The sequence below is a fragment of the Tupaia chinensis genome, unplaced genomic scaffold (assembly GCF_000334495.1).
Source record: "Tupaia chinensis unplaced genomic scaffold, TupChi_1.0 Scaffold144276_1, whole genome shotgun sequence".
Classification (NCBI taxonomy): Eukaryota; Metazoa; Chordata; class Mammalia; order Scandentia; family Tupaiidae; genus Tupaia; species Tupaia belangeri.
The window spans coordinates 3587699-3599850 of NW_006204133.1; the positions used below are offsets into that span (position 1 = coordinate 3587699).

Consider the following 12152-nt stretch of genomic DNA (forward strand, 5'->3'; position numbering starts at 1 on the left):
TAATTTTTGGCAACATGTTATCATTTGTCACTTTCAGCCTCTCGAGAGCATTTTAGGATGCTATTTTTATTCATCTTCTTCTCTTGTTTCCCTTCCTTTTAAATTGATGCCAGGAATGGAAGTTATCCTTGGGTTTCAGTGCTGGAATTGGGTGAAGGATGACAGGATATTTTTTCCAGTATAAGAATCATTTCTACTGTTATAAAGAATATAGCATTTTGGAGGAAAAAGGCTTTCAGGAGTAAATCACTGTTATTCTTTGCCTATTATAATTTACGAAAACAAAAATGCTCGTTGTTCTGGCAGCACAAGCTCATCGCTAGCCCACAACACAGGTGCTTAGACGATTAGGACTCTTCGTCTTGGCATTTTGACATCCTGGCCACTGACTCTGTTAATACTGGTTGTCCCGTCTGCTCTAAACGCCCACCAGGACTTAGCGGTGCATTCAAAGTTAATGTTCCAGTCTACCCTCTCTTTTTAAAGGTTTTTTTTTTTTCCCTACCTTTCTTCCATGACCTTGAGAGGGACAGAGGCAGACAGAGCCAACAGGGTCTTTATACCATGATCTAGTTTTTGCTAGACCCCGATCAGGGGTATGTGTGCAGCCAATAGACTCAGGAAGGTCTCCAGATGCAAATCTGGAGCCTTCCCACGTGGGTCAGCCTCGAAGAGTATTGTGTTACTGCTATGCCACCATCCGGCCCCTCCAATTCCCTGTGATAGGAACATTCAAATGACCAAGTCTCTTGAGAGAAAATGTGCAAATGAGACACATGTGACCCTTCTACCCATGAGCTTCACTTCATCTTGCCCCACACCATACTGAGAGTCCAAACTTACATGTCATCGAAGACAAGCTTCTGCCTCTTGCATTCCCTGTGGCCGTTGGAGCCTGGAGACCACGGCTCTGTTTGTGGCCGTGACTTGTGGAGAACATTTTCAGAGTTGTTGTGAGCGGCTTTCTAAACAACAAACAACACATGACTTTTTGAGACACCTGGCTGAAAGTGCAACCCATTAAACAGAATAATATCTTCCATTCTAGAGACTATTCTTGTGTCCTATATTACTAGGTCATTGGAAAAGCCATGACATTTTTCTATGCAAAAATGTGTCATGATTTTTCCAATGACCTAATAGAATCGATGGTGATTTTGTTTCAATTAAAAAAATACATGTGTTCTATCTAGGCCTTTAGCTGAGGGCTTTTATATATGTTGTAAAATGTCTTTATCACAACCATATAAAAAGGGAACTCTGTATTTTTATTGCTAGAAGGTATGTGCACACATGAGAGAGAGAGAAAGAGAGTCAGAGAGCGCAAGTACCCCCTCGATGGAGTGTGGCTATACTGCAATTCTTTTCTATTTCTCCACTCATCCCGATTTTGGGCACACATGTGCACACACCTGGAGTGTTCAGCAAGTTGCCAGAATCTGAACTGCACCAGCCATGTGGAATCTGGTTCTCTTAAGCACTAAGATATAGGCTGGCTCAAGGAAGTCTTATTACCCCAAGCTGAGGCTAAATGAGACCTAGAAACTGAGGCTCAATGAAACTCAAATGGCCGCTGTGAGAGAAGGCCCGGATGCCAGGCCTCAGTGCCCTGCTCTTCCCAGCTGCCAGGCCTCAGTGCCCTGCTCTTCCCAGCTGGCTAGACCAGGGGCTGGCCAAGGTGAGTGTGCCTCAGAATTAGCTGGTCACTTGCTGAAACGGAATGAAGTCGACCCTGAGCATTTCTGATTCAGCAGGTTGAAGGCAGGGTCTGAATATCCACATTTCTATCAAGTTCTCAGGTGCTGGCCCAGGAATTAATCTTTCAGAACCACTTAGCTCTAACGGTCCTTTGCCAAAAGAGAAGTCATTCACCAATTAGCTGGTTCTCCTTAGTTGTTTGTGAAGAACAGAGAAAGCCTAAGGGAATCACTAGAAAGATTTAAACTGCATTTTAAAAAGGAACACAGTAATCTGTGAAAAAATGAAAATACCGCTTTCCCTGGAGATACAAACATGTACACAGCACCTACTGTGTGCTAAACTCATGGGCTGCAGAGCTGTCCGTGGTCAGGAAGTGAAAATGAATTCCTCTGAAATTATTAAAATGTACTGGATACAAATGCTTCCTTAAATTTGGGCCGATTTTATGTGTAACACTTTAAGGTGAGATTCCATTACTATATGCGACCAGGAAAAGCAGATGTTAAATTTTGAAAACTGTGCTTCAAAGCCTTCAGCGATGCTCACCCCCTGTTTGATAAAGGGAGCAATATCAGTCAAGTGGCCTTGATAGCCCGTGAGTCTGTCTCTCAGGCCCTCTCTCATCTGCCCTCTGCACTCAGACTCGTGGGCCAGTTTTCAGTTCTCCCTCAGGACCTTTGCGCATGCTCCTTCCTCTGTCTGTAGTGTTCTCTACCTTTCCTGTATGGCTATTTGCCTTTTGGAGATCTTATATCAAGGATTGACTGCCTATGACTTGAGGGTCAAACCCAGCCCTTTTTGTAAATAAAATTTCATTGGAAACCACTCATGCCTATTGGTTTATACCTTGTCCACAGCTACTTTTCTGCTACAATGGCAGAGTTGAATCATGGTGAAAGACCCTGCATGGCCCACAGAGCCTTAAATTATTTACCATCTGACCTTTAATAATAGCAGTTCTCAACTGGGTCCAGTTCGACAATATCTGGAAACATTTCTGGTTGTCACCTTGTACAGAAGTCTGATTGCTTTTTTCTATTTTTCCAAAATCCTTTCCAGAGGGCATAGAGGGAGCACGTCCATAGATGCTGACAGACCACTCTGAACCATTGGTAACAGGGTTCTTCCTATGTCCTGCCCCTGCATAGTACTGGAGTATATTTGTGATGTATATTAGGCCTCTTTATTGTTGTTAAAGTACATTCCTTTCTGATATCAGCAACCTTCCTTTTCCAATCACCTAAAAACTGTAAAATCCACCTATAACCTATAAGCCCCGACTCCTACATGTCTCACCTTTTTGGGCCAGACCAATGGAAAAACTTTTCAATAAATTCCAAACTCTGTCTCTCACTCTCAAAATCAAAAGGAACGCCTGTACCTGATCACCCTGAGAGAAAGTCATGTTTTGCCTCCTCTCTGGCCTAGGTCACTCATTTTGTTTAGAAATAAATTGTATTAATTGTTATTTTTACAGAGTTGGTTATTTTTATGTCGACACACCACAGGGAGTAGGGTTCTACTAGCAACTTGGGGGTGGAGGCCAGGGATGCTGCTAAACATCCTCCAGTGCACAGGACAGTCCCCTAGTTCCCTGGGCAAAGAATGATTCAGTCCAAATATCAATGGTGCGGTGAATCCCTGCTTCACAGAAAATGTTGGCCACTCCCTGTGCTAGATCAAGCCCTATTGTTCTAAGGGCTCCTGGTCTTTGTTGCATTTCCTTTTAGGCTCAAAGAGATTATTAAGCAAATGGCTCAAGACCATCTTGAGGCTGGCCCAGTGGCCTAGTAGTTAAGGGAGCCAGATCCAACATGGCCATCTGTGCAATTTAAATCATGGCCCTTGCAAGCTGACAAACATGCTGGGCATGTGTGCCTGCATGTCCATCTTCGACAGGATGAAGAAATGAAGGAGAAGGGATTAAGGCATGACCTCACCCCGTTGGGTGGTGCTTTCTCTCTCTGTTTCTCTATGTCTCTCTGGCAAGAGCACATGTCCTCTGGCAAATTTTTTAAAAAGTTCCAAAAAAGACATAAGGTCATCTTGCAGCTCTGTGAACACAAGTCCTTTGCCTGGTTGGACAAGGGTGATGAGGCTCCTATGCCAATCAGCAAGGGTGGAGTGGGACTCCCACAGATGTTGGTGTGAGGTTTCAATGCCAGATTGAACTCTGCTGCGATAAGGAGTATTTCCCAGTACAAAGGTTGGTTGGTCCAAAACTCCCAATTTCCTTTGTCCTGCGATGCCATTACTTTTGTAGTCATTTCTTTTCAGTATGGGAAATGAAATCATGCCAAGAGGCTTCCTCATCATAAGAGGCAAAGAATCCACTCCCTCAACCTTGGGTTTCCTATTCCTCTGCTCCCCATGTGAAGGGGTGGAAGGGTGATCTTTCCTGTAGGGTCTCCCCAGAAGCAGTGTTCAGGGATTCTCTGTGGGCCCTCAAGCATGTGTCTAGATTGTGCTAGGCTAAAGACAGAGTTCAGGGGTGCTCAACTTCGTTTTGATTTTACTTAGAAATGAAGAGCATCAACGAACCGGAAGGTCTCCAGCATGAGACTGTGGCTGGTTGTCGGCCTTATGCTTTTTGTTGGAAGAGGTGGACGTGAACAAACCATTGCCGTGAGGTCGGCCGGAAGAAGTGAAGTCCTCACTGGGGTATTTGTGTTTAGATGCATCGCAGAGGGGTGAGATGGGTGACCGGAGCATTTTTTCACTTTTATTTATTGGTATTGCCAGGCTGAAAGAGAAATGACAGTAACGGAATGTCACACAGTCAGTGTGAGAAAAGGGAAATGTTTTATGGGTGATCCAAATCTCCCATGTAAGTTCTGCTGGTACGAAGAAGTTTATTGGAAATTATTATACCAAGACATAATTTTATGACATTAGGACCATAATAAACAACAAGCAAACCTTATTCTTACTCTCCTTATCAGGATGAAATGTAACTTTAGAGTTAGTGTTAAAGTAAATGGCTACTACTACTAATAATTTCGTTTTTCTCAGTTTTTCACCCAAGGATCTCAAAATATCCAATAAACAACTTTTTTTCCAAGCAAGTGTAAACAGTAAGTAATGGGGAAGTCAATCAACAATAGCAAATGCATTTTCCATTTCTAAAAGGACTTATGCCAAAATCTGAGCTTCTACTAAATATTATAGAGAAAATAATAGAATCACAGAATAACCTGTAAAGCATGAAGCCAAGGTTCAATTGCTGAGTTTTTGAGTTAATCAGCCATTGATCAGAACATTCACAGGATAGAATAAACCATTACATGAAGTTACAATTTCTGATTCCCATTTTTTAATTTTACCTTCAAAACTACTGTCTATGTCTGAATATATTCTTTCCAAACATCAACCATCAGAGAAGAGGGATTCACATATTAAATCTTTTTAACGTCTATTATATTGCTAGGCCTTGTTCTCTCTCTCTCTCAAAAAAAGTATTATTCGGGGAACAGACATTAGTCTGAAATAAACAATTGCTAATATAGGATGGTTAGAGGAGTTACCTAATCAAGTCAGTTAAAATAAAGTAAAGCCAATTAAATAAGCTTTATTATTATTTATTATTATTATTTATTGGGTTATCAGAAAAGTCATGACATATTTTTCTATGCAAAAAATGCATGACTTTTCTGACAACTCAATATTATTTTTTATCATTATTCTTAGGGTTATGATCTCTTAATTATATGTGTTGGTTATACTGCAAACAAGCCATTAAAGGCATCTCAAAAACAATTTCCTGGGTCAGCAGGTGGCATAATGGTTAAGGCACTGGACTTGCCCATGGTCGATCACGGTTTGAGTCTAAAACCTGACAGCTTGAAACTCAGCCAAGTGCTTGTACATGCGTGCCCAAAATCCTGAGAGGAGAATGGAGGAGAAGGGATTGAGGCGTGGCCACCCCCCCCAAAGGGGTGATTTCTCGCTTTCTGTCTCTGTCTGTCTGTCTGTCTCCAGTGAGCACGTGTACCCTACACCAAAAATCTCTCTCTCTCAAAAACAAAAACAAAAACAAAACAGCATTTCCTTAGTTGGTGGTCACAGTGGAGAAATTATGAACACAATATTCTAGAACAAAAGACAAAACCAATGTTCTTAACCTTATGCACACAGACTGGATAGCATTTCTGGTGCGAAATTCACTGTGTTGCACAATTTAGAAAGGAGAAGATGTGCTATGGAAAACTGCTTCGGAAGAATAAAAACTGGCTCCCCTAGTGATCGTCGGGGCATCGATGTCGAAGATGGAGCAAAGAGCGTGCATAAAACAGTCTTCAAACGTGGGCGAACAAAGATCTATTTCAAGTCTGTTTTATTTCACCTACACATGCATTCCGCCATGCATGGAAAACGAAATTATTACACAGACTATTGTCCTAGGCACACAATTACTCCTTCTTTATCACTGCAAGTTTGCATGTTCAAGTTGACCAAGGAAACCTTTGGATTTCCACTTTGGGGTTGGTGATCACCTTATCTCGGAGATCATTTTATTGTACTGATAAAACTTGACAGGAGTAATCATAATTCCAATGGTACATGAACCACCTTTCCCAGAAAGAACTCTGAGGGCTCTCTTATGCATCGTGTCATTCCTTAATATAAATAAAATGATCAGAGTGAGGGGGCTCTGCCAGGCAAAGTCTCTAGAGCAACAGCTTTTAACCTGGACTCCAAGAACTTGGTGGAAAGAAGTTATACCTTCATTTTCGCTAACTTACTGAGATAGAACATTTCCTCCAGTGACAAGGGGAGGCAAAAAACCAGTGGGTTAGCGGGAGTAGTATTAGCATTATCTGCGATTACGTCACCAGGAGAAATCACAGAGATTTTCAAGTCCTCTTCTGGTGCTGTGGATATCTTCAAATACTGCTTATGTTTATTACTACTTGGAAATTACGACAGTTACTACGTCAGTTAGAAAGGTTATTAAAAATTCTTATTTATTTATTTTTTTAGGTTTTTATCATAGGGCACATGTGCTCGCCAGAGAGGAGAGACAGAGAGACGATGAGAGGGAAAGTGAGAAATCATCTCCTGGGGGTATGGCCATACTCTAATCCCTCCTCTTCCATTCTCCTCTGAGGAACTTGGGCAAGCTTGCACATATGCCTGGTCTAAGTTGCTTTTTTTTTTTTTTTTTTTTAGAGGTTTTTGCTATAGGGGCGTGTGCGCTCACCAGACAGACAGAGACAGAGAGACAGAAAGAGAGAAATCAGCCCTCAGGGGGGATGGCCACGTCGCAATTCTCCTCCATTCTCCTCTTGGGATCTTGGGCACACATACACATGCACCCGGCATGAGTTTTAAGCCACCCGGTCCGGGACGCAAACCACGGTCGGCTACGTGGGAGTCCAGCAACATAGCCATTACGCTAACTGCTGGTCCCAGCCTGGTCTAAGTTTTAAGCCACCAGGTCCGGGACTTGAACTGTGGTTGGCCATGTGGGAGTCCAGTGTCATAATCACTACATTCCCTGCTGGCCCCTAGAAAGATTATTTAATGCATTCATGAAGCACATATAAATCACTTTATATATATATATATATGAATTATTTTATTTAACTTTATTTATTATTATTTTTTGAATTTGACCAGAGAGAGAGACAGAGAGGGAAAACAAGAAAGCAAGGCACCAGGTCTGGGACTCGAACTGCGGTCGGCCCTGTGGGAGTCCAGTGCCTCTAACCACCATGCCACCTGCTGACCCCTCTTATTACATATTTAAAAATTATTTTGGAACCACACTTTCCTCATCACATTTTCCCAGCATCTCCAGATGCTATATACTCCACACAGAGGCCTGGGCTCGTCTGCACAGGCAGCTGCCCTCCTACACAGACCTCTGGAGTCCTCGCCTTCCTTCTCAAGGTGACCCAAGTCCTGTAGGGAGCCTGCGCATCTGGGCCCCCGCTCTCCAATTCCCTCTCTGAGTTTTATACTGCTCTCCATCTTTTCCTAACCTTTCGGTTTACATTTTTATGTATTGTGCTGGAACATCAATCTCCCCTTAAAAATTCTATGTATACAGTCAGAGAGAATAAGGAGTGTCTTGGCAGAGGGAAAGTGGTTCCTGTGCTGCGGTCTTTCTAAATGGAAAGAGCGTCTATGACTGATGATAAGTTACTCATTTATAATAAATACCTGGACCTTGCCTGCCAGCAGCCCGTTTATCAAAGAGAGGATTCAGTGCAAGGTAGGTCCATCTGGAATCCCTTTGGAGGAGTGATTGGGTGGCTGTTTGACCTTGAAGCATCGATCCTGCCTAACGCCACAATTTTAGTCTATATTCAAGAGCTTTCGGTCCATCACATGGACATTCCACTCAAAGTGTATTTATACTTATCTGTATAATAAGCTTAGTGGTCTTGTGGATTTAGTGGCTACCATTCAAATACTAGTTTGAAAATTCACTTATTAAGTTTTGCAGAGAAAGGTGCATCTTTGGGGAGTGCAGAACTGTGTGTAACTAGTGTTGGTCTTTGGTGACAAAAAAGTACCTTGCGAGGCTGTCTGGAGCCAAGGGGTGAGGCAGACATCCAGCCATAGTTACATCCAGCCCTAGGTTAAACCAAGGGAAGTGAGGGTGCAGACCCAGCCCAGAAAGGTCACCGAAACAACCTGACCCTCCCCAATATGGCCTGTGATGTCTGGACCCAGGGGCGCCACGTCGAGGGAACACGCCTACCTATTGATGTTCATATTGCAGTGGTTTGCAGACAGAGTGTTATTGGTCGAGGCAGCCAGTCTGGAAGAGCTCTCTTTGTCTCCCTGGGTCTTCTTGCTCTCCCTGTAGTCGTCTTCGTTGTCACACTGTATAGGAGTAAGCAAAAGCCAATCAGCTTGGATTTCAAGGGGCCACAAAGAGCTTCTGGGCACTGATTTTCACAGAGCAAGGCTTCCTAGGGGACCGGCTCATCCACTTCTCTGGATAGCAGAGAGCGGTTAGAGCTGCGGCGTCCCTGGCATGGTTCTTAGTCAGCTCTTCAGTGAATAAGGATGAAATATGTCACTTCTACTATTGATTGAGGGAGAAGCATGGTGTCCTCATTAAAAATTTGGGAGAGAACATATTTTTTGAATTGCTAGAGCACACATGAACTTGCAAGAGAAAGAGAGAAGAGGGAGAGAAGAGGCAGAGAAAGAGAGGGGAAGACAGTACTGCCCCATGGGGTATAGTCACACCACAATCCCTCCTCCTCCATTTCTTCATCCTGTCAGGATTTTGGGCACATACACACATGTGCCCAGCGTGTTTTTCAAGCTGTTGGGGCTGGGATTCAAACCATAGCTGGTCATGTGGGATCTGGCTTCCTTAACTACGAGGCTGTAGGGTGGCATGGGAAGGAACATCCTGAATTATGAGAACTTCTCCATCATCAGTAGCCTGGCATTTAGCCCTCCAAAGCAGACCTGTTTTGATTTCACACTGTAGCTTCAGTATCACTCAACCTTGGCATTTCTTAGCATCAAATAAGGTATAAGAAGCATGTGCTCCCAGGTTTCATGCAGACACGGCAACGGTGAGCTTGGAAATTCATGCCTTTTGCGAACTGCAAGCACGGGTTGTTACTTCTTGGTGCCTGAGTTCTACTGGTCGCCAGAAAAGTCATGATGCATTTTTTGCATAGAAGAACAGACAACTACACATGACTTTTCTGACAACCAATAGCTCACAATTCCTATTCTGTGACATTTCAGAATCCTACTCTTTTATAAAGCAGAACTTTAACTGGATTCCAATTGCCAAGGTTGTGTTTCACTTTTGGCACGTACTAGGGTACGATGCAACTGTACTCTACAAAGCTCCATTTTTGTGAGAGAGCCGGAGCCCAGTACAGCATCTTCAGTGTCTGCAGCATTTTCCAGAAGGTACATGCCTGCACCAAAGAGGGAGAGACTGACCTCTCTCTAGCTGGGTTGTCACAGAGCCTCTGTCTCAGGGAGCCCCAGATGTTCACACTGCAATGTGCTCCCCTGGAGAGCCCAGCCAAAGCTTTGAGTTCTCAGTGCTCTCTGCTGGGTGAGACTCAGCACCTTGGACAATCAGGACTATGGGATCCCACCTCCAGCACCCAGGACTGGGGTCTTATCATCCCAGAAAGCTGAGTGAAGGGTACTGTGAAAATGTTCTTTCACGTCTCTTGCGTCGGTGCTTAAGGATGATTCATTAGATTTTATAAATACAGCCAGGTGTCAGGCTTAGCATAAATGAAGTTTTGTAAGATAAAATTAAGAAGCCCATAAATTGGAACGGCCGGCCCCCCTCCGGGGGCCCCACGGCCGGGGGCTCCCGCCCCTGCGCAGCTGCGGCCCAACGGCCGGCACCCCTCCGGGGGCCGGCCTCCCTGGCCTCTCCAGCGCTGGATGTCCCAGAGGCCGAAAACAAGGTTGAAGAACTTGCAACTTGAGAAGATGATAGCTACCAGCCCTGCATTACCTCAGGGGAAAACAAGAACTACTCTGCCATTCTTAAGGAAGCCAGATACCCAAGGACAACTCACACTGCAGATCCCCACAACACCATTCCTGGTAACTACAAGATGACTGCTGTGCCGCATCAGCTGATAATCATCCCTGCGTACCAGAACTGCTTTCCTGAAACTGCACTCCCTGGAGACTCACCTACACTTGTGGATCTGCAGGAGACCCTCCCTTAATCCAACCCTGAGTGGAGTTTATGCTCCCTATTGCCAAAAACTTTATGAGCTGATGGTTGGAACTCGTGGCCTCTCTCCCTTTACTTGTATGTATCACTTTTTCAGTAACTCTTCTGGAAGACAACTGTATATAGCAGGGATATTGTAATGGGAGAGTGAGACAGGGCAGAGGGACAAACATAGGAAAAAAAAATTAGTATGCTCTTTTTACCCAATGGGGTTTAGGCCTAAAGTCAGACTTGAGTTCATGTAGAGGCATGTGTCAGCTGTGATAACTATTGGAGAGACTTAGACTAATTAAGATCACTGACAGATCATTTGGGGAGGGGTGAGGCACGGAGGGCAATCGGGGATGACAGGGACAATGTGGGAGGAGGATGGGTCATAACAGAGGGAGGGGGATGGGGAATCTAGGATGGCAAAACAAAAGGCAAGGTATGCAGGACACAAGAATTGGGAAATTATTTGCTGAGAACATATATGTTGACGTGCTTGATTGAGCCAATGCACAGTGTATTTTGGATGGAAAATTCATATGTGTGTTGTGATGAGAAAAAAAAATTTATAATAAAAAACAAAGTATAAAAAAAAAAAAAAGGAGGGAGAAGAGGATAAAGACAGCAGTGAACAATAGAGAGGCAGGATGTTAATGAGAAATAGATATGGTTTATTACCTGTTGATGATGACATGTATAGTATTCTCAACTGAACCGGTCTGGAAAGTATTTCATGATGGGTGAAGTCTTTTTAATAAGCAAAATGAGAAATAGTGATTGACTGTTTAAAAAAATTATAATAATAATTATTGGGAAAAGCATGGAAAAGACATTGAATGATAAAGCGGGGAGATTGATGTCTCTGTATTGACTGATATGCATGGCATTCCCTTTTGAAAAAGCAATGGAAGTCAATGTAAAGTTATATGTAATCCAATGTAATATAAAGAAGATTATGATGATAATAAAAAAAAAAGATAATCTGAAAAAAAAACCAATACATTAAAAATACCTATTTGATGACTGCAATAAGCTATATAGCCCCAGCTAGGTGCTACTTTATAGTATGTTCAGTCTCCTCACTGAGGTTTATGCCTAAAGTCAGACTTGTGTTCATGGATATGTATATATCAGCTGTGCTTGCTATTGAAAAGATTTAGATTAATTAAGATCTTTAGTGCATCAATAAAACGTGGGCGGAGAAAGGCATAGAAAGCAACCATAGGTACCAGACACAGTGTGGGAGGAGGGTGGGAGATGGCAGAGGGTGAGAGATAGGGAATCAAGGTTGGGAAAAAAAAGCAAAATGTACCGGAAACAAGAAATGGAAAATTATTTGTTGACGAAAGCACATATGTTGATGTGCTTGATTGAGCCATATACAGTGTATTCTGGATGGAAAATCTCATTTTGTATGCTATAATGATGTATAGTAAATGAATGTAAATAAATAAATTTAAAGAAAAAAAAAAAGTCCATAAATAATACAAATACTTAAATACAGAATATTATGGGTCATATGCATCTGCCTACACAGCTATACATACTCCAGTCTACCTATGTATTTATCAAAGATTATCTCTACATATTCTTACATATCTATATCTCTATCTATCTATATCTATATATGTTGCCATCTGCCTGTCCAGTTACCCATCAATCGATCAGAGGTAAAATCCACAGGAACCCCAGATGAATTGATTCATTCGTTCGTTTGATAAAAATTGAGCACCAACAAGTAATGAGGAAGGCAGGGTGCCCAGAGGTAAAAAGG

The 12152-nt window shown here is 42.9% G+C and overlaps 1 protein-coding gene across 1 annotated transcript in view; it reads right to left on the reverse strand.

Annotated features, from left to right (window-relative positions):
• Nucleotides 1-12152, reverse strand: part of AFF3 (ALF transcription elongation factor 3) — a 531321-nt gene that overhangs the window by 36278 nt on the left and 482891 nt on the right. The window contains 3 exon segments of the mRNA XM_027767542.1: nucleotides 844-965; nucleotides 4243-4444; nucleotides 8411-8535. Of these exon segments, the coding sequence (XP_027623343.1) occupies nucleotides 844-965; nucleotides 4243-4444; nucleotides 8411-8535 (449 nt within the window).